This window comes from Lolium perenne, chromosome 6 (assembly GCF_019359855.2).
Source record: "Lolium perenne isolate Kyuss_39 chromosome 6, Kyuss_2.0, whole genome shotgun sequence".
Taxonomy (NCBI): Eukaryota; Viridiplantae; Streptophyta; class Magnoliopsida; order Poales; family Poaceae; genus Lolium; species Lolium perenne.
In genome coordinates this window covers 191,222,264-191,244,663 of record NC_067249.2, presented here as the reverse complement: position 1 = coordinate 191,244,663, position 22,400 = coordinate 191,222,264, and the positions used below count along the sequence as shown (strand labels likewise).

Sequence of the window (22,400 nt, the reverse complement as noted above, 5' to 3'; positions counted from 1 at the left end):
CTCTTCTCCTCGCCTCCATGGCCGGCCAGAGGAGGAAACCAGTGCAGCAGAGCACAACAGATGAAGAAGCAGCAGAAGATGATCTTATTTACGGAGATCCCTGTGGTGGAGGAGCTCGCCGTCTCCGGCCGCCGGAGCTCGACGAGGCAAGACCACCAACCCAGGATGCACCAGATCTGATCCCAGAGATCTCGTGCCCTACTCCAAACTACCGGCAAGCCGCCGAGAAACCTAAAACTAAGCGTATCTACAACTCCGGCGCCTCCCCTTTGCCATCTCCGGCCGGCAGCGCCGCCGGAGAGGGCTCGGGGTCGGCCCGGCCTCACCTGGTGGACTCTCAACTAGAAGGGGGAGAGGAGAGCGGTGGGAGGAGAGGATTGAAGCACCACAGTTCCCTATTTGCGGTCGTCCTTACCCCGACACTTATGAGTCCACTTTATATACCTGATGGGCAAACTCTAAGAGATTTTGACACTAGAGTCAAAGTCTCCTACATTTTATTGCTGGAAAAGTTGATTAGCAAGTCCTTATTACCTCGAGGTTTCAACAATAGGGCCACAGCTTCCAAGAACCAGTTTTGTTCAACATTGTGGACATGCTCAAAAAATCGTTCTTGGATGCAAAACTTCCAAGTTCACAATTTCCCCCGATGAGCATAATGTTGGCGGTCACACACTAAAGTCAAATCGGCTAACCTTTGTTCCTAGAACGGTTGCCTGTCTATTCCTCATGATCTTAGAGATTCTAACATTATGCTCAGGGTTCTATGCACTTGTTTCTTTGTACTCTTGGTCTTGGAGATTCAACCTCGGGGTTAAAAAAATCCCCAGGGCCTCTTGAGTTCGGATGATTCTCAAAATGCAGGAATAGAAAGTAAAGAGGTATTGCACTAGGCATAGAAAAAGTTGTCATCTGGGTGAAAATTCATACAACTTATTACATGATGTGATGCAGGGGTACAAATAGTTGTATTTGGGTGCAAAAACATACAAAATCAAAACACGACATCTATTTGCCATGCTGGCTCTAGCCCAGCTCAAATTATTTAGCAGAAATTTCCCTAAGTTCCAAACAAATCGGAGTGCAGTCATGCTTCTAGTTAGCAGGGCCACAACCCGGGCGACGAGCATGGCCGCGGGCAGGGCGGCGGGTGACGAACCCTTAGCTGGGTGATGAGCAGGGTATATGAAAACTTGCCAGTTGGGCGACAAGAGAAGGCGCACTGCTAGCGAGGAGGAAGATCACCACGATGTGGTGGAGGCACTTGATGTCCACATCGGCGTCGTGTGCCTCAGAGGCCATGAGCCGGGACGGGAGGTCGTGGCTGGCGGCGACGCCCAGCTGGCCAGCTTCCCGTGTTGTCATATCATGGCCGCCGCGAACTCCTCGGCGAGACGGATAGACTTCATGAGCTCCCTCTCTAACCCAATATTGAGCAGTTGTTTTTCCTTTCAGACCAGCAGAGACAATGTTGCGCCGCGCATAGCAGAGAGCCGCGTTGTAGTGCCGAACCTGCCGGCGTGCTCCGACATGGACATTTCGATCTCGAGGCAGCCAACTCCAGCCCAATGGAGACCCTGCATATGGTGCCGAAGGCGAAGCGCTAGAACACATACGTCTTGGAGGTCAAGCACCCTGCCATTGCTTGTGTCAAATTGGTACTGATTTTACCGGTGGCGACAACAAGTACTGAAAGGGTGTTTTCTGCAATGATTTTAGTGAAAAAAAAAGTTGAGAAGTAAGATGGGTGATAGTCTTTTCGATCATTGTTTAGTTACATACATTGAGCAGGATATCCTCTTTGAAGTGGATGAAAATAATATAATCCAGACTTTCATGCCCTTAAGGAAGCGTAGGCCAGATAAGCAGCAACGTAAGTTTCTTTTATGCATATTTCAGATTGTTATCTTGGTGTGTTTGAACTATTTGTGTGGTGATTTATGCAACTTCCAATTAGCATATGAATTTTGGGTACATACGCATGGGTGTCGTGTGTTTTATACCGTCTACTTATTCCTCAAGATACCCGCTCACCGCAGTACATGGAAAAACAAAAGCTCCCTCTCCTCATTTTATCTAAATCTCAAATCAAAACGGGCAGCGGCAGAAACAGTCACACCCATGCGTATAAGTATAAAAGTATTTCCGTATTTCAATTAGGTATTACCTATTGCTTCCATTCCGTTCTACAACGCAAATTGTGTAATTAATTATGGAACCGAAAATACATTTTCTCAAAAATACCGTTAACTGTTTTTGGCGGCCATACCCAACATCAAAATCCTAGGCCCGCCACTGTATGTCACTGAATACGCTAGTAAAATCTGAAGAAAAGGTTGCATCTACTAGGTGAAATCTAAAACACCACTTGTGTAGATCCGTCGTCATCTAAGTTGACCAAGGTTTTCCTGTATCCAAAAACCAATCTGTATATTTCGTTGAACGGAGGGCGTATTTGTTTTTCATAAAAGTATACGAGTTGCTACTTGTACATACCGACTTGGACATCCCAGGCGACCCAGATGAGCAAATGGGTTGTTTAAGACAAGATACAACTTTTCTGGCGTTTCACCGTGGACAATGTTGCTGGACCAAGCGGCTGCCACCGTGTAGTAGTGTAGCCAAACGGCAACGGGGCACCAACCAGCACCAAGTCGGGTCCAACGGCTGATCTACCCGCCATCGCTTCTCACAGCGGAAAAGCCAACCGGAAACCGGGACGCAAGCAAAGCAAAGCTGCTGCAATGGTCCAAGACGTGGTCAATCGATCGCATTCGCATTCGCATTCGCGCATCGCCCACTCCCCCTCTCTCCAGGTTTCATTGTCGATCTCCACCTTCTTCTTCCCCGAACCTTATTTAAGCCCCGCGGCGGCCGCGTCTTCCTCTTCCCCGACGGACGGAAGAAGAAGATCCGATCGCCCGACCCGAAACCACCTGCACCACCCCACCTCGGCCCTTCTTTTCCCCAAGAAAGCAGCCCAAACTTAAACAAATCCCAGAGGGAAGGCGGCAGGTGCCTGCGTGCGTGCGCGTCGGCCGCTACAATTTAGCTACCCGCCGCTTCCTCCGCCTCGTCCTCATCGCGGCCATGGAGGGGTAGCGAGATGATGACGAGGAGGAGATGGGCATGAGGTGCAAGCGCCACCCCTTCCAGGCCGGCGGCGGCGTCTGCGCCACGTGCCTCCGGGACCGCCTCCTCGTGCTCGCCGCCGCGCAGAACTCCTCCTCCTCGCCGGCACCGTCACCGTCACCAGCGCCAGCCCCTCCTCCTCACCCTCTCGCGGCGAAGACGGCCCCGGCGTTCCCGAGGTCCGTGTCGCCGTACGTGTCCCGCAGGAAGTCCGACTCCTCGGGCGCCGCGCTCCGGAGCCACCACCCGAGCCTGCTCTTCTTCCGGACGCCGCAGGTCGGCCCCAGCGCCCCGCTCGAGGAGGGCGACATCGGCTACCACAAGCGCCGCGCAGGGAAGTTCTCCGTGCTCTCCACGCTCTTCGGCAACCACCACCACAACCACCACAGATCGGACGAGGACAAAGCCAAGGACCGCAACAAGAACCGTTCTTGGCTGGCCGGGATCATCCCGCGCCGACGCAAGAAACAGCCGGCGCTGCCCCCTTCGTCCCCGCCGCCGAGGCGCTCCTGCCGCGCGGTCAGCAACCGGGGCCTATCACCTGAACGGGGCAGCAGCGGCGACGACGAAAGCAGCTCGCCCTCCACCGCCGACCCCGACCCGCCGTGGCGGCCGTCCCCTTCGCCGATGCGGAAGACGCCGTGCCGGCGCCGCCAGTCCAACGTCGGCATGCCGTCGGGGCTCGCCGTCTGCCTCAGCCCGCTCGTGCGGCCCAGCCCCGGGCGCCGCCGCCGCGCCGCCGCGCAGCCGCCCGACACCTTCTCGGCCGAGCTCCGCCCGTCGCCGCTCCACGCCGCCTCCGCTGCCGTCCCGCGCTGCCGCTCCAGGAAGCTCGCCGACGGCGCTCGCTTCCGGTGATCTTGTCCGTTTCTTTTTTCTTCTTTGTTTTTTTTTATAGTGGTATAGTATGATCTTTTCTTCCCGCGCGCGCTCGCTGTCACGCAATCCCAATTACGACCGCCTCTTGGTAGCTTCTTCTGGATTTACGACGACTTGTCCATCTGTGAAGAAGAGAAATCACTCCGTTGACATATACTCATACTAGTTGTAGTAGGCTACTAGTGTACTCATACAAGTGCTTTGATTGTCTGTACAGCTAGCTGTCTGGTTCTGATTTGCAAAAAAGATTCAAGTAACCCCCAATCTCGAAATTATGAACCAATAGACTTTTGCGATGTGTACAGGGAATTCATGTACACAATTGAATGCCGTAGTTACGAGCGAGAGAGATCTGGTGGGGGTGTCTGACTGATTCTGTGCCTGAGTCCACAGAGATTAAAACAACTGTCTCGCTTGCAATGTGTGTTTGTCTGAACGAATTCTGAACCCGATCCTATACACGGTCTACGAATTCTGAATACTGCTGCTGCGTCGCGAGAGAGATCCTATACACATCTGGTCAGAGGTTTCACATGGAGCCAGGCAGGAGGCAGCACATTGAAATGGGCGATGGCTCCCCTGTTCCCCCCATTACTCACTCTTCCAATGGCTGGTGCACCAAACCGCACTAATGAAGGACGATCTCCCAACCTCTTTGCTGGATCGCTCTGACCGGAGTTAATATTGAGTATCTTGCTGCGGCAGCGACCACAGGAGAAAAGAAGACGACGAACAGGAGAATCATGCCCATTACTTTCCCTTGTTAATGATGAACCCGTACATGTCTCTCGAGCTAATTACACTAAGATACAGTAGTAGCTGACAGCAATTTGGGGGAGAATCCGACTTAGACGGGTGGGGTTCGCTGGTGACCGCTGGGCTACCCACGACGCGAGCGAGTGCGCTGAAGATCATCATTATATTCGTGGCTGGCCGACTAGGATGTGCGAACTCGCTTTGTCTTTGAGCACTTGGAACTGGCCGCTTGCGCTTGGAGCTTGGATCCATGGCTTTTGTTTAGGAAGCTTATCCTTCAGCTAGCCAAAACGTCTGAGAGCAACGTCACAGCTCAGAATAGAGACTGCTCGCACTAGAATATGGCAGACGCTGCATCAGCAACGCAAGACACCCTCCCATCTGGCAGTTTATCTAGAGCAACTTGGTCGGACTATTTCGATTTATCTGTTCGAAACGGCGACAGGTTTGCGACTTAAAGAAAAAAATGGTGCAGCTGCTGGGTACTCTCTTCCGAGCACATCTCCGTCACCACGTTGAATTTGCACTAGTACTGGTAGCTTGGTGTGCGGAGTGCAGAGTTGCAAACTTGCGACTCGCCTTCGGCTCTCCAACTTGTTGCACGTTCTGTATAGGAGACGCAAAAGATCTAGGGATAGATCTACTGCTACTACTGCTAATGATGATGTCTTAATCATCTGGGATTTGTGCCGCGGACAGAGGAGCCGCGCCACTGGGGGCGGTTGGAAAGTCAACCTGCCCCGTCGTCAGAGTAGATAAATAAAGTAGAAAGGTCAGCCCCCCAAGCCCGAGTCGAACGGGTCTGCCTGACTGGATGCTAATTATTTGGAGGAGCGGCGGGCGGAACCGAAATAACGGTTTTGCTAATTCTAAATACTAGTAATTTTCAGTCGACACATAAAATAGCATCATGAATGGTGCTAAGTTACAACATGGTTCGGTTGTGTCTGTCAATATTTGTGTTCAAGACATTATTTTGTGAGTGCGGATTTTACCTAGGTGAAAATCTATGATCTATGATCAGTACAATAACAACATGTGTACACTGTATTCCTCTTGGAGGAGTCATGTTTGGAGAGGATGGATTTTTTGTATTGTCTTGATGATGTTTAGCCCGTTGTTGAAAGGATCAGATCATTGTATCGGGACTTTTTTTTTCTGTAATTCTTCTGTTGGTTGTGTGAATTCGTATTGCCATTATGACATTGTGTTATTGCACAGAGACACAGAGGCTAGATGTAATTGATATCTTCGCGATATTAACGTATTTACTTTTGTAAAAAAAACATAGTTTGCGATAGAGACTCAGTGATATCATCTAACTAAGAGTTAATCTCAATCCTCTTTTGCTAGATATCGGTCGAGTCCTAAGCCATCAGATTAGCATCACCGTTCGTGCACTTATACATTATAAGTTGGGTTGCGACTCGATTCTTTTCGGTTGCAATTTGCAACTGGAGAAAAATGCTTCGGGCCGTTAAATTTGTTTTGTAAGTTGCAACTTTGTGTCTTGGGAGGTTTGGAACGAAACGAATGGACGGGTATTCAAGAGCAAGCAAGCACCACCCTCGGCGATCTTTCGAAAAAATAAGTTAGAATCTAGGCTTTGAGTGCCTGCGAGAGGCAAATATATGAGTAATGTGATACCGCGCGCGGGAGTAGTGCTCTTTGTATCCGCTCGTTCAAAGGACAGCAGCCGAGTCCAATTCTGCGTTTGCCCAAACGAGCACCTTTCCAGCACTCCTCGTCTAGCTAGCTAAAGTTATGGATAACAGTTCACGCAAGGTAGTTGACCGAAACATGCACCGTTCCATCACCGCCTTGTCCGTCATGCTGTTCATCAAGTACCACGACGTGAGGGTATCTCCAACGGGGCGACCCATCTCGCGCCCGCGCGTTCGGATGGGTCGAGTCGGACAAAAAAGCGGTCCAACGCGGGAACGCACCGCAAAAACGGACGGTCGCGGCGTCCAGAACGACGCAAAGTTTGCATGGCCGCGGATGGTACGCGGCGTCCGCTCGCGTCCGGACGCTTGTCGCATCGTCTCCCTTGGGCCCACCTGTCGGTGAACGGGGAGGCTATTAAATGTGGACCGGAGGGGATCTGTCCCTCCACTCCAGTTCCCACTCCACTCCCCGAGCGAAACCGCCGCCATGGCCCCGAAGCGACGGTTCGCTCCCGGAGCCAACGACGAGGAGGCGAGCAGCAGCCGCCGTCCTGCGCCGGCGCTGCGGCCATCCGGAGGAAACCGAGGCGGCCTCCACATCGGAGAGGCCGCTCGCGGCGGCGCGACATTGCCGCAACCGGCGCCGCTGCTGCTCGAGCCCAAGCCCGAGTCCTCGGAGGAGGACCCCGATCTCCGCGCCGCGCTGCTCATCTCGGCGGCGGAGGAGGACGCGAAATGGCCGCACCTCCATGCGGCCATTCGCACCTCCGAGATGGAGGAAGCGGCCCGGCGGGAGGTGGAGGAAGCCGAGGCCTGGGAGCTGTACGCCCAGGCCTGCCAAGCGCGACGGGATGAGGAGGAAGCGGTGCGGCGGGAGGAGGCCAGGCGCCGCACGGAGGAGCAGTGGCGGCAGGAGGCGAGGCGCCGCACGGAGGAGGAGCTGCGCCAGAAGGACAGGCGCCGCGCCTGGCAGGAGAGGGAGCAGCGCCTCAGGGAGGAGGCGCTGCTCCGTGCGCGGCCGCTTCCTCGGGTGGCTCCGGACCCCCACTCGGCATGGGACGAGGCCCTGTGGTCTCCGTGGCCGGAGTCCCCGGCGCGCTCGAGCCAGAACAGTGCCTCGCCGCCAGGGGACGTCGTCGACAACGACGACGCCGCCGCCGACACCCACAGGGGCTAGGCGGCGCACCGGCGGCCACCGCGCCTGTCGACCAAACCCTAACATAGGGTTTTTAGTTTAAATTTTAAAGCCCATATAGAGGGCTTCTTTTGTTAGATATTTGCCCAAAATAGGGCTATGTACAAATTTGCTCGAAATAGGGCATATATTTAATCAAATTTCGTTTAACTTTGCATTTTTTTCTTTTGATTTTTTATTTCTTCGATTATGCGTTGCGTCCGCGCGTTGGGCGCAGCGTGCGACCCAAACGGACACGCGGATGCGGACCGCTTTTCGCGTATCCGCTCGGCCACCCAAATGATCCAAAACGGACAGCCCAGCGCGTCCGTTTGGGTCGCTCAGTTGGAGATGCCCTGATGATGCGCGTAGGCGACCCCAAAGAGAGGGACCGAAGAAGAAGGAGAAGAATGGCCCGGTAACGGAAGTCATCATGGCGTGCACTGTGGCGGCAGGCCCAGGAGGTGGCCGTTTGTGCCCGTGATGTCGTCGCCAAGCCCAAACCGTGGCGTGAAATCATCTTGTTCTTTCCATCGCCTTTTCGAGGGATGGTGGGAATAGAAGGTCCACGGCCGGAGCACATCTGCTCTCGTCTGGTCTTACCGGCCGTCCGTCTGTCTGGGTGCGTGCTGCTGCACCCTCTCCTCGTTTGATCGTTTTCCCTTCGCGGCAAAGGATGGGATGGGATGGTCGAGTGGGTGTGTTGTTGCAACCAACTCTCCCATTCTCTTGGGTGTGGTGACTGACACGTAAGCGGTTTGACTAGGGGCTGTGGCTTGTTAAGTGCGAGATTAACCGAGTCGCGCATGGTTATCCTTCCGAATCATAACATTCGAGACGTAAGGGCATGTACAATGGTGCTGACTAAGTTGTATGTAAGTGGTGGTTATATATAATTTTGATAATCGGCTATTGGTAAAGTTGCAGACAGTCTGTAACATTTTTACAGATAACTTACAGACTGCGATTTTGCTATTATATGGAGGGTGTCTATAACTTATACTCACATATGGTTATGGCTAAAAAATAGTCAACTTACATACAGACGTGCTCTACACATTGTCTATACTACTGACTATATATGACATGTAATAACCAATGTACATGCTCTAAGGAGAACATCCCTCCAATTGTAGACCCAAAATTCTGTCTTGGTTATCCAAGTCCCGCAGATTGATTCTCGGCCAGCCCGAACTTCCCTTTATAATTGCCCTGTCACGAAACAATGTTTCACATAGCCTAATTAAGTCGGCGATCCACAACACTCAGGCCATACGATAACCTCGTGTCTAAGGATTCGATTGACTGACACATACATATGACGACTTGGTTCTTTTATCTCAATATGGATTAATCCGACTCGCTAGCCACTTTAGCCGAGTCAGTGTAACTCAGACTGGTATCACCATGCACATGGCAAGTGAATTAGAGTCATCAACCGATTTGCACATCAGTTTAAGTTGTGTGTTTAGAACAACCACCTGGACGACTAAGGACACCATAGTATGGGAAAACTGAATACATAATTCCATAACCGGATTACATATTCGATGGTACATATAAAATGTTAATGCAAAGGAGATATAATAATTTTATGGATATATCCTAAATTACATCATACATGATTGCCTCTAGAGTGTATTCCCAATACGTATAAATAGCTCACGTTAAAACAACGAACTCTTGAGACCAAGAAACACGCGGACGGAAAGACAAGTCCAAGGGGCGGGTGGCCTAATCCCAAACCACATCCGCTTGGGAGCAAGAGTGCGGACTCGTCAAAGCCCTTCGATCCAAGGCCAACTCTAATGCCATCTCCTTCCAAGCCATCTACCAGACCGTGCTCATGATCATGCACGAGGAGCTCATAGCTGCCATGTCCCACGCTAGTCAGGGGCGAGCCCAGGATTTGGAGACTGTGTATTCAAAAGTTTGAAGTTTACAAAAAAAAAATGGCAGTCTAAAATCTAGTTTTGCCTGCATATTTTTTGATTATAGGAGCATCATTGATTACTATAAAAACATGTAGAAGTTATAACACAGTTTGAGCATAATATTATAGTTTCATAGAACATATCAAAAAGTTTCAACATATATAAGTACCAATTGTTCAACATATCAAAGAGAAACATCTAGAATATATTTAGAGGACACAAAATAACAAAATGATAGGAGAATGGATTTCTTACAAATTTGAGGTTAACTTTGGATGCTTAATGGCTTGAAAAACTAGTGATGATGTCCACATCTATGACTTGCATATTGTCCTGATTTTCAAGTTGATTTGCAGCTTGTCTCTTCTTTCCAACAACTCTTTCTAATAAAGCCTTCAAATGAACAACATGACCATTTTTCTCTTCATGTTTCAGACAAAATAAATCCTATGCAATCTGAAAACAACAAAACGAAAACAGCATTTTAGTCTTCTGAATTTTGGGCAAGTTCTATCTGTACTTTTTCGGAATATCACATCACCTCGACGCTCAAAGCTTGCTGATTGGAATGATTCCAAGAATCTGCAGTAGGGAGCTCGCCGGCAGTTCCACCCAAGACAGAGAAAATGTTGAAGGGTGGAGCAGTGGCGATCGGCGAAGCTACGGAGCTCCGACCGGCGAGAAGACGAACCAGCGCAGCCGCGGTTGTCCAGGTCGTGAGCAGGGAATCGGAGACGAAGAGGGTCGAGGTGGCTCAGAAAAGCGCACGGGGCGGACGAGTGCTACCTGCCTTGCCGACGCCTGGAATCCGCCGTTGTTCGTCGCCGTCGCCCGATAGGTTCAGTTTGGGGAATTGGGGGCTTGGCGGTCAGGATTTTGTGATGGGCGGCGCGTTCGAACAGACACGGTCTATGGAGAGCGAGCGAGCGGTGCCTCTAGTTGGGCTAGTTTGCTAGATGGGCCGGGTAAGTAGATGGGGAATGGACGGGAGGTTGGCTTGCGTCCTGAATAGTCTACGTATCCTCTCCTATTTTTTATGTTTTCTCGTTTTTATACCTGTAATACACATATAAGATTAGTTTTTTGTCAAAAATTTTGGGTATTCACTTGAATACCCTTGAATTGAAGTGGGCCCGCCCCTGACGCTAGTGTCATCGCCGACGCCTATTCGACAAGCTCGGTCTCTTCCCGAGCACACAGCCACCTCTTCGACCCCGGTTGCCATCTCTCTCTTGACAGATGCACATTGCGGTGTCCATCACATCCTCGCACCATCCCGGCTCAGCGGCTCCCATTCCACGTCGTCGGAGATCTCGTTAATGTTAGATGCTCGGTGCTTACCTGTCCTTGACTTCAACTGCACTCCCGCGAGCATCACACGAGGTGGTGCAGGGGAGTGCCGAAGATGAGGAGGAGGACCAGGCAGCGGGAGCTGGAGAAAATATGTGACGAGGCAAGGAGGAACATGAAATTTATGCTATTGGATGCAGATCCAACAGCCCACGCGAAAGTGACTGGAATTTAGGATATTTTATAGACAAATGCCCCGTTAATGCTCATCCGCAATCACGTGTTGGCTGGCCTATCTCCTTAGAACTTGTTTGGTTGGCAAGTGTAAGAAAATCAGAGAACCAAATCCCTAGTTTGAGGAGCACACGGGATCCCCTGACGCACGGGAAAAATGTTCTCATTCCCCTGTTCCCATTTGGTAGCGCGGGATGGTGGGGTTGGAGAAAGTATTTGCAGATTAATTCATCAATGTTGGCCGGTTCTGCCGTGCATGGAGGCCCGCTCGTGGACTATTTTATTCCATTGTTGTATTTATGCTCGAGTCACAGAAAACCGTTTCATTTTTTTTTCACTTCTTTTGAAACTCTTGAGCACCCAGTGCTTGCACGCAAAAGCTGTCTCGGTTGTTTAACTGTAACGAAATGAACAAGTACGTCAAGCCATATAGTGCTCGACATTTTGGCACCAGCTTTGCTCTTCTTTGGACATTTAGATCACACAGCAACTAATAAACACAAGACAAAGCACAAGGAATGATATTACAAGCTTCAGTTCTACCCTCAGAGCATCTCCACCGGCGCCCTTCAAATAGTCGCCGGCAGACGCGTCAGCACCTCCGTATGGGGGACGCCGGCACTACATCCTCTATTTGGGGGAGCTGTTCCCACACCCGTGGCCCCAAACCGGCGGCCCCGATAGATGTTTTGAATTAAAATCACAAATAAAAGCATAGAAAATCGAATAAAGAGAAGAAATATTCCATTCCACAAACTAATACATAATTGGGAACGTGGTTTACACGAAGATATAATTTGGAACATGGTTTTCCACAAACTAATACATAGTTTGAACCATGGTTAACACAAATATAAAACTTTGCAAAAAAACTAAACCTAACTAAGCCAGTCATCGCAGATTTCGTGTGTTTGCTGCCAAGAAAGAACACTCAAGGGCACATCCAGTCATCCAAACTGGAAAATCCAGCTGGTGAGGGTGCCCCTGTTGGTTCTTACGAGGAAGAACATCCAAAAATATGTGTGCCGATATTCGCTGCGAAGAAACAACACTCAGTCGTCGTCCTCCTCGGCGCTGTCGCCGTGGTAGTGGCGGCGGCAACACGTCTCGTCGAACACCTTGACGCTCATGTCCCTCTCGCCAAAGTAGGAGAACATGAGCACGAAGCCGGCTTCGAGGCGGTGGTAGCGCGCGAACTTCTCCTAGCCGATGTGGAGGTACATCTTGCCATGAGCGTCGTAGATCACGTCCACGATCCACCGGCAACAACCGCAGGCAGCCTCCCGCAGATGCAGCGAGCCCGGGCGCCCGTCGCCGGCGACAAAGTCGGCGAAGGTGTCTGGCAGCCTCTGGATGGCGTGAGGGTCGCCCTTGAGGATGGCGACGAACTCGAACAGCACGGCCCCCTCCTCGTCCTGCATGTTCGACGATGAAGACGACGGCGAGCATGCAGCTCTGCCGCGGCCACGACCACGACCACAACCGCGACCTCGACCAGACATGGCGTCGTCTCTTCAGATGGTGGCGGCTAGGGTTGGGGAGAGAGGCGCTAGGGTTTGTGTGTGAGAGGGACGATGAGAGGCGGCCCTTTTTATAGGCCGTAGGGAGGCGGGGGAGCGGTGACGCTCATTAACGCCAGCACGAAGAGCAAGACGTGCACGACGGGACAGTTCGCTGCGTGTCTGCGGAAACTGCACCGCCGCTACGCCCCAATAACCCCCGTCGCGAAGTAGGCGACGATTAGGTTAAAATTGAATGATCCGCTGACGCGTCAGCCCCGCCACTCCCTGCTGGCGTCAACTTTTGGGATGTGTGGCTGACAAGTGGCTCCCACACCCAAAATTTTCAGCCTCGCGAGGCGCCGCCGCGCCTGATTCGCGCCCTTGGCGAAGAGGCCAGCACGGGGTTACCGGCGATTCTATTGGGCTCGAAAATTGGCCGGCGCCGTTTGGACGCGCTGGTGTGAGCCCATTTTCGCTGCAGCCCTCAAATCCCTATCGGGGCGCTATTGGGCGCCGGTGGAGATGCTCTTACAATTCGACAGGACTCACCAGATTCCAGAAATTGCCCAGACTAGTTGAAACAGGATTACATGAAACACATGAAACACCACCTGGGACAGAACCAAGCGCAGCAGGTGCACACTGACTGAGCCACGGCCATGCATATCCGGTCAGTAACGGAGGCCGGGCAGCGGCTCCCTACCCTGTCGAACCTGCAGATCACAGCAAAAAGACACTGTTTCAACTTCAACCCACACAGCTATTGCAGCTAAACAGATACAGTACACACTTGCAAAAGAGATCTTTAGGAAGTTAGGTACAATTAGAAGCTCAATAATTAAAACCTCACAGCTTTGCAGCCCAATGTAGCTTAATGATGGAAGAAATCACAGAACTAACTGTGATCGATGATTGTAATTACTCAGGTGATGCTAGTGGCTTTTGTCACGTAAACTAATTTGAGCTCATTGAATAACATAATGTACAAAAAGAAGAGATGGTTTACATGAGTTTCTACTAGTGGCAAATATTACAAACGGAATCACTAAATTTCAGAATGACTTGGTCATCGTGAGAACTTAAAAGTACCTTCAAAGTACATGTAGAAGTCATCCTTTTGTGGCTGACTTGAGCTTCCATCGTCGTTTCTCCCCCGCCTCCACATCTCCCTCACAGTCAGCCGCTGAGGAAGGAGGTCGTCAAAGAGTTTGGGCCCTGCCTCGCCGCCGCGGCCAGAGGTAGCAGCGAGGGGAAGACCTGTTCCCCGGTTCGCCGTCTTCACTCGTGGTCTCGTTGCCTTGCCGACAGCTCCAGCTTGTCACCGTAGCTCCTCCGGTGACCAAAAACCGGCGGCCACGCCACCGAAGTGTCGCCCACGCTTGGGCGTGCTTCTTCTCTTCTCTGAAGAATAAGAGGGTACACATAGCAAATTAATCATCCACTACAAGATCGAAATTACCAGACACTTAACTAGCTCAATGCATATGTATCATTGTGTGAAGTATCTTGAAATTCAGCATAAACCAGTGTTGCCAACTTCTTCAGGGTGTTTAGTGAGGACGACAAATGCACAGTATGATAAACCAACATAAAGCTGTGCTAATGGAGGCTGAGCACAAGAGGTGTGTCATACTGCTCTGTGGTTGGCTAGGTCATCTCACAGAGTACTTACTACTGCCCCATAATCTCACAGTTGAGCCATGCCAATAACAGAAGTACTATGGCATGGACAAGAGCAGCTGCGACCATTTACCAGTAATACCATTGTTGATGAGTCACTCTTTGAGAATTAGAAAACATCTTAGGCTTATTGACATCATATGCCTTTCAGGTGCACAACTAACTGTACTGCAGAAATTCATTACATAAGTAAATTCGTGAATAATTGAATATATTTAGGTCAGGCTAGTACAAATTCCCAGTTAGAGATACTGAACAATGTTCTTGGTCTGTATAAAGTATTATTCAAAATCTCCATATTTCGTACAAATAAGTATATACAAAGCTCAGTAGCTCCTTTCAGAACTCATACATATTATACAAATTCAGAAAATAATATGCTTAAGATGTTACCTTCCACTGCTTCCGGTCATCTCTGCTACTTAGTTAGCTGAGCCTAGTTCTGGGCGTTTTGAAATCCTCATTCATCTAGAACATATTCTCCTCGGCATTTCTAAAATCAATGTTCTTGGTAGAACTAGAAACTACATTAGTTTTGTTCTTTGCCACCACCATGAGCTACAGTCACCGGAGCTGCATGTTCATATCTCCTCGTTTTTTCTAAAACCCAAGTTGGATGCATATAAAATGCGGAAGAAACAATATAGTTCAGTTGTACTTTCACATGATTATCTAATATAAATGATAAACTTAAGATGGCAACATTGTGGCAACACATTGAAGATTCTTGGAGTGAATGACAGCTTTAACTAGTATCAACCATTGAATATACCCCAGTTGATGGAAGATTCTTCGAGTCAATGACAACTTCAACTAGTATCAACCATTGAATATACCCCAGTTGAAACACCTTTTGTGAAAAGAATTGTTATGCTTGCAAGCTCTTACTCTGCCCTCAAACTACCAAAAATACTAGTAAAATGCTTCTATTATGATAACCAGGTATTCTCATTCTAATTATGTATGTGCCTTATTATACACATATGGAGCTCGACAGTTGAATTCTTTGGTAGATTGCATGGTTAGACATTCGGAGCTGTCCACAAGGTTTAGTCTTACATTACAGCTCACAAGTATGCAGGTCTATAGGTGACTATCTAAAGTTCAGGCATGGCATATACTATGAGTAAAATGCTACTGGGTGGAATACTGATTTGCATAAACCCATGGCATATAGAATACTAAATTCATACACGTGCAAGCTGCAATGTAATTGGTTGAATCAATAAGTGCTGGCAAATTAACACCTTCATTATTTCTCAAACACATTCGGAAACGCGAGAACAAAACACCAAAATGGCACAAGAACTACACAACTGCCAGAGGCGGCGCAGACCAAGCAATGAAAACGATATGCCCGGGTATGTGATTCCTGGTTACAAGTGTTATGGTCTGGGGGAATATACAGAAGACAGACATTTGTTCCATGTGTTCCTGCTTCTTACACGGTCAGCACTATACACATCGACAACCAGCAACACAGCACAAAAGCAAGAACAAGAAATTCCTCCAGATTAAGCTATGCTACAGCTTATTCTTTAACTGTACTTAGGATGATCAAGCAGAAAAATATGGCAATACATTCGCAAGGAAATAAATTTGACACACAGATATATGGTAACGCACTAATGTTCTGAACTGATAACATACATCAGAAATCAGTAGTAAGGTGAACCAAACCAACAATAGCAAGCAGCACATTATGCAGTGTTCAATAAGCACATACAGGATCTTAAAGGGTAGCAACTGTTTATTGGACCATGCATAGTTCAGAAAGCATGTCTCTATAATATTTTTGCCTTTTTTCCATGATGATACATCGTTACATAGGGAAAAAAGAAGAAATAGATAAAATTCTATACCTAGAAAAATGGTGCAAAATGGTATTTCTTTGATGAACTAACTACAAACCCTATTAAATAACCTCACTCAGTACCAAGGAATTAAATTGGTAAGAGCATCAGTCTTGAAACAGTGTACCCGGGCGATTACGAAATCTCCTCCGCACTTGCTGAAGTTTTCCTAGACTTCTTGTCATCAACATATAGCTGGTAGCCATACGAAATAAATCCCCAGATGGCCATCAGCATAGCTATAATCTTTATTCCATCCATTTTGTCGTGAAAGAAAATCACCGCGAAAACAGGAATGATTGGTAGAGCTAGGGTGCTGATCACATTCGAAAAGAGCGATGAAACCACAAAGATCAGCCCCACCACTCCAACAGAGGCTATCTGCCATGATATAGCAGTCCATAGCAGTGTCATTACATAGGACACCTTCCCTGAGCTGAATGCATGCATCTCTCCCTCCAGAGTCTTCCATTCACCACTTGCAAACAACCCAATAAGAGAAGCCAGTGTGGCCACAAGCGCCGTATAAATCTGCATGTTCAGCACGACCGAGAAGGTCTCCCTCTTGATAACCTTCTCGAACGTAACTTGCATGAGGGAGAGAATCAGCGAGTATGTGGCCGATGCTCCCAGTGTCAACACGAAACCCAGTACATGGTTCCCTTGCGAGACACCACCAGAGCCCTCAGAATCCTCATCAACCCCAAGGAGCGCAGAGGAAAATGTGAGGAGAGTCACCGAGTTGAATATCATGGGGGTGAACTTCTGAGCGTTGAGAACATACGAGAAGACGGCATTGAAGGCCAGCTGGCTAGCACAGATGAGCGAGTAAGTCGAGACGGGGAGATACAGCAGACCGTAGGAATACATCAGGTCGTCTGCGGCAATGATGAGCCCCAGGACAATGTAGATCAGAGTGATCTTGGCGGTCGAAGCTTCCGGGCTACTGGTAGCCGCTTCTGACCTCGAGCGGAAAAGAACTCGGGCAATAAGCAGCACCGGGAAACCGGCAGTCTGGATGAATGTTGACATCCACTTGCTGTTGCCGCCTTGGTTGTAGTAGAATCTGCCTAGGAGCGTCGACGCGGTCTGACCCGCGATAAGGAAGAACATGTTCAGTATCACCATCAGCCACCAGTGCCAGTGCTTAACCGGAGAGCTCTGTGGGGGCGCTTCACCGGTTGAGGAAGTTGCGCCCTTGGATGATCCTGCCATTTTCAAATTGGAAAGCAGTATGAGTATCAGCAGGTGGGATCAAAACACCGCAACGCTCAACTTAGATGATAATACTAGTAGCATATATGGCTAAATCCTCTGGAGAAATTCTAATAGCATGCCTTAAGAATTACTACAAGTGAGCTATGTCCTGTCAATGTCCTCCTCAACCTTTAAATCCTTGTGAGACCAACAAAAACAGTGGATTCTCCTAGATACGCCAACCCACATGGTGCTGGCCCGCAGACCAACAAGGATTTGGCAATCATGCTTAAGCACTGACCCACGGAGCAGGCAGGTCCAGAGCAAAACATTGATTCGAAGCCTAGTTTGGCATGCTCATGCCATACACATACTTACTGCCAGCAGCCCAGCCGTACACAATTCGTCAAACACCTCGCTCGCATACTTCTCCACCAACCCCGAACCACCAGATCAAAACCCTATGGAAGCGAACAGGATATCTCGTCTGTGGTGCCCCAGCCGGGGACGGGTCGCACAACACGATCGCGTCGTGAAGGTGTGCCGCTAACTTGCTGTTCATACATATATCTGAATTTCCACACCACATGGGAGGCAAAATTGAACAGAGAAAAATGAACTGCGGAACTCATCGCCGCTCCCGCTCGAACCCGAAGCGAACTGACCTGCGATTTGTATCTGGACCTCCTCCTGGCCGCCGCCGCCGCCGTTGTTGCCGTCTTCGCCGGCCATGTCCCGGCGGAGGAGGCGCTCGCTGGCGCGCGCGATCCAGGCAGGGCGGGGAGGGGCGGCGGCGGCGGGTCTGGTCAGCGTGGGAGCGCCGCACGGGGCGGCTGGAGTGGAGTCGAAAAGAGGCAGCAGGGCAGTAGGGCACTGTCTCGTCTCGCTCGGAACAGGGCTCCTTTTTGTACCGTGCCCCTTTCGCCGTCGCTATCGAGGGATGCACACTGGCTAGGACTTTGGCTGGCGTCGCATCGCAACGGATCGGATTCGCCTGTTGAGGGCTGTGGTTGGTACACCACGATTGACCAGAGAAAATGGTGAGTATTCTAAAAATATAAAAAATGTGTAGCTGTTGCGTATACGGTATACCCCTCTCCCGATGATACAGTAGATTGGATGCTGGGAACCCAGTGCAGATGAGATGAGACGAAAATATTCTGCCTTTGTGCCTGCAACAGCGAAAGGTGAAAATGTTCTCCATCTCCATCTGGCCATCTGGGTATGATTCCCTGCAGTCCTGGCCGCACGTCTTCCGCGCCGCCGCCTGCCCGTCGGCCTACTTTGACTTTGCTGCTGCTCCAACGGCCGAACGCAAACCAGCTGCTGCCACTCGGTCTAAGTGGGCCTGGTTAGCCCCCGGCCCAAGGATGAATTGTGAGATTTTATTTTTGACACAAGACCCCACAAAAGGGAGGCCCATCTTATTAGGGCATCTCCAGCGAGCCAGCGCCGTTTACATCGGCCCGCGGACGCCATGTGGCCCAGGACGACCGTTTGCGTCGGGTATCTCCAGCGGTGCGGACGCATTTTTAAAGCAGGGACAACGTCAAGCTCGCTAATGGTGTTTTACGTTCCGTCGAGGACTGCCGTCGGCGATTAACTATTCCCGCGCGACGACGATCGTTCCCACGCGTGCCCAATACATTGGCAAGTTTCGCCGACGTTTCGCGCGCGGGGGAAACGATCTGCGCGCGAACACCGTTTCCCGCCCCGCCGTGGCTATATATGGTGGACACCGACGGTGGCGACGGGCACACCTGAAGCTAATACATCCATGGCCGGGCAGAACCTTAGTTGGGAGCACGTTGTTCAGATGTGCCGCCACCTCCACCCGGAGGAGGAGGAGGAGGTAGTCGCCGCCGGCGTTGAGGCCCAGCAGCTGGACCCACTACAAGAAATATGGTGACTAGCGACCCTCTATATTGGTCGCTGAAAGGTCATTGTGCACCATCTGTGACCACGTCATGACCAATAACTGTTGATCGCCAGTTGAGCGTCACTGACAGCGCACGACGACCTTTTTATTTAAAAGGTTATAGTCCTCTATGACCAACATTGATGGTCGTAGATTCTACGACCAAAATGTTGGTCACGGACTGGCTTGCATGTCCACGTCAGATCCAACGTGGCAAATCCTATGTGGAAGATATTTGACCAAACAAAATGGTCATGCATCAAAATCAGCCCAGTCCAGTTCTTCCGTTCATATGGGCCAAATCCAAAATTACGGACTACTTCTTCTTGGGCCTTGGCCTTTAAAAAATCCAATTCTTTTTACGGCTTCAGATTTTTTATATCCGTTTTCCTATGGGTCTTGGCCTTTACTTTTTTCGTTTCCTATATTATGTTGCGATTTGAAATGAGTCGTTGGGACTATCCCTTTTAGAGCCAAATACATTTCTTTTCATATCAGCAACACCAGTACAGTTCAAAGCCCAAAGCATTCTAGATAAATAACAACCTAGTTCTCATTACAAAATAGTAAAAACGAGTATCTAAAAATGACAGACCAACACTCATCAAGTAGCTAAGTCTATTACAATATTCCTGTCAGAAAAGAGAGAAACAAACACCATAATATAATCATAAGATAAGATCTGCTATTTGTTGAGTAACAGTACAGCCGAATTTCTTCAGCCTGTGGTTCTTGGAACGTCAGCTATCTTCCATACTATCAAAGAGTAAAAAACCATAGGTACCTGCAGGTCAGCTCAAAGAGTAAAACACCAAATATAGAATAACATTATAAGCATCACTTGACAGAATCGCTGCTGCTTCAGAAATCCCCTAAAAAAGGGCAACTGACTTGAGGATGAAGGCATAAGTGACAGCGTCTTGCAATTTCTCGAAACTGCAGGTTAAAAAGGATAAGTTAGGCTGCAAACACAATGATATTTCTTTTGGTACGAACTACATTGTAAACAAAGAAGACAATAACAAGCACTAGACATCAATCGCAGAACAAGTAATAACATGAAGTTGCCTCCATTCTTTACCTTCCCGAGTTGGAGAAGTACCCAACACCGAGATTGCACTTGAATAGCAGGATCTTCCATCCATTTTCAGTTCGCTCAGCTTTGCGACAAACTTAGCAGGCTCCAAATACATCATGCAAGTATCTACTGTTCAAAGAGGAGTTAGCTGTGAGCATGTGGTGTAACAGCTTACCAGAGCTAACTAAAACTCAGATTCCAATAACTGCACCGTTAAAGCCAGAATTGACAAGAATGTGGGGATACTTTTGGGCTTTTAGCTGCAGCATGCACAGACATCTCAAGTGCATCGACTGTAATCCTAATTTAGTGAACTTCTGTAGGTTACATAAATCAGTTAGACATGCAACTTGAACCTACAAATCTAGTTAACAAAGTTAATAACAACCAATCTAAGGTTGATACAAATAAAATAAATTAACAAAGCTAGCAATAATATGGCTGCGAGTTCAAGTTACTTATTTATTATGTCACTTTTCTATTTCTGCTGGTGCTTACAACTTAAGTTTGTATACAGATTTGACATGCTTTGGATTTTGGGCATCTACAAATTTATGGGCACCTAACAGTTCCATGGTGTCTCAAAGAGTAACTAATCAGTTATATGGCATTTACATATGTTGTGCACACAGAGATGGAGAGGACGTACGGAGGTCATTCCTGGAGCACTGACAGATGGATTATCTGCTTGTGCTTGGAACCTTGGTGAGCAGTTTGTAGTAGTTGGCCTGGCCGAATATCAACGCATTTTCACATGCACCTACTGCTTCCCTTGCTCTAGTTCTGCAACACAACACACAATGAGAAGCCATTAGCAAGAGACCAACAAGATGAACATGAAGCAAAAGGACTAAGAGAGAGTTTGTGTACATAAACAAATAGTATTAGTGATATAGGGTGTTGTGAGTGTAAGGATAGATTGAGGTTAACTATCAAGTATACAAGAGTATGCTGCTGTAGTATCAGCTTATCTGAAAATAGTAGGTGGAATGCAACAATAAATAAACAATCCGCAAAAAGTTTTAAGATATACTCACTGTGTTCACTATTTCTTACACAAACTGTGAATGTGGTTCAACAAATAATTAGATAGTTCAAGAAATTAAGGCATCATGCAGTGCAGCTACAAACCCAGATTAGATTATTGCACCAGAAAGGCCAAGAAGAAAATAAAAAGGTAAAAGTGAACTATGCATGTGCACCCTAAGTTGCATAACATTATTACCATTATAAACTATGCTAGCAATTCAGAGATCCTCTAAAGATGGTTACAAAAATCAGTTTCTAGAAAAGTAATAGGTATTGACTGAAATAAAGGTAATGCTGCCATCCGCAAGGTACAATTTTCAAAGAAAGACAGTAACTTCAAATTTATAGCGATATTTCACTCTTCATTCCTTTTTAAATACAGTACATGAAGATAAAATCTTAGATATGCTAGTTCAACGGTGCCCAATCCACTAAGCTAGCGCCCCAGAGAGCTAATATGATGGTGATGATGCACAATTCTGGCTATACGTGGGGACAAACAAAACAAGCTCCATCTGATATGCTAGTGCTGGAAATGTTACTGTTTACTGCCCCACGGTACTCCACGTCTAGCAGTACAAGAGTGTGCTATGAACAGAGAACATCCACATAAAAATCATGGTACTAAATACTAATAGCTCTTAACTAGGCCAACTGCTAGCTGCTAGGCATAATTAGCAATTATATGAGACTTTCTCCGCAGTCACAAATCCAGGTAGTAATAATAGGAACCGCATTGATTGTATTCCTTTCTACCATATTCATCATCGATACACCATTCTGAAAGATTCAGCAAGAACACAGAGATAAGCAAAAAAAAGAACAAATCCTGCGCGCTGGGATCTGACCAACCATGGAGACGAGGATGAGGTAACCGGTAAAACTGGCGACCTGGGACTTGAGGTTCAGGTCCAGGAATAGATCCTGCTGATGCCGCTGTTCTGGCCGGAAGAGCAAGCCAGGTAGAGCTGGATCCGGGTGACAAGGGATTAACTTATCAATGCCTACAAGTTGTAGACTAGGGTTTAGTTGGAAGTAGAGGGCAAGTAGATCTCGAGGGTTTCAGTCGAAAAGTAC

At 48.6% G+C, this 22,400-nt stretch overlaps 2 protein-coding genes and 1 long non-coding RNA gene across 3 annotated transcripts; 1 reads left to right on the top strand and 2 right to left on the bottom strand.

The window, feature by feature from the left end:
• Positions 1 to 2,714: 2,714 nt before the first annotated feature.
• LOC127306619 (uncharacterized) lies at positions 2,715 to 4,268 on the top strand. The gene has a single exon (XM_051337285.2). It carries the CDS (start codon positions 3,124 to 3,126, stop codon positions 3,988 to 3,990), a length of 867 nt encoding a protein of 288 aa, XP_051193245.1. The 5' UTR covers positions 2,715 to 3,123; the 3' UTR covers positions 3,991 to 4,268.
• Positions 4,269 to 15,877: 11,609 nt separating this feature from the next.
• On the bottom strand, positions 15,878 to 18,189 carry LOC127306620 (probable purine permease 11). The gene is made up of 2 exons (XM_051337286.2): positions 17,964 to 18,189; positions 15,878 to 17,309 (listed from the first exon to the last, which is right to left on the bottom strand). Exons 1-2 carry the CDS (start codon positions 18,028 to 18,030, stop codon positions 16,237 to 16,239), a joined length of 1,140 nt encoding a protein of 379 aa, XP_051193246.1. The 5' UTR covers positions 18,031 to 18,189; the 3' UTR covers positions 15,878 to 16,236.
• A 2,194-nt stretch (positions 18,190 to 20,383) lies between these two features.
• On the bottom strand, positions 20,384 to 21,185 carry LOC127306621 (uncharacterized). The gene is made up of 2 exons (XR_007854746.2): positions 20,944 to 21,185; positions 20,384 to 20,423 (listed from the first exon to the last, which is right to left on the bottom strand). It is a non-coding gene; the product is annotated as an uncharacterized lncRNA (long non-coding RNA).
• Between the last annotated feature and the right edge of the window lie 1,215 nt (positions 21,186 to 22,400).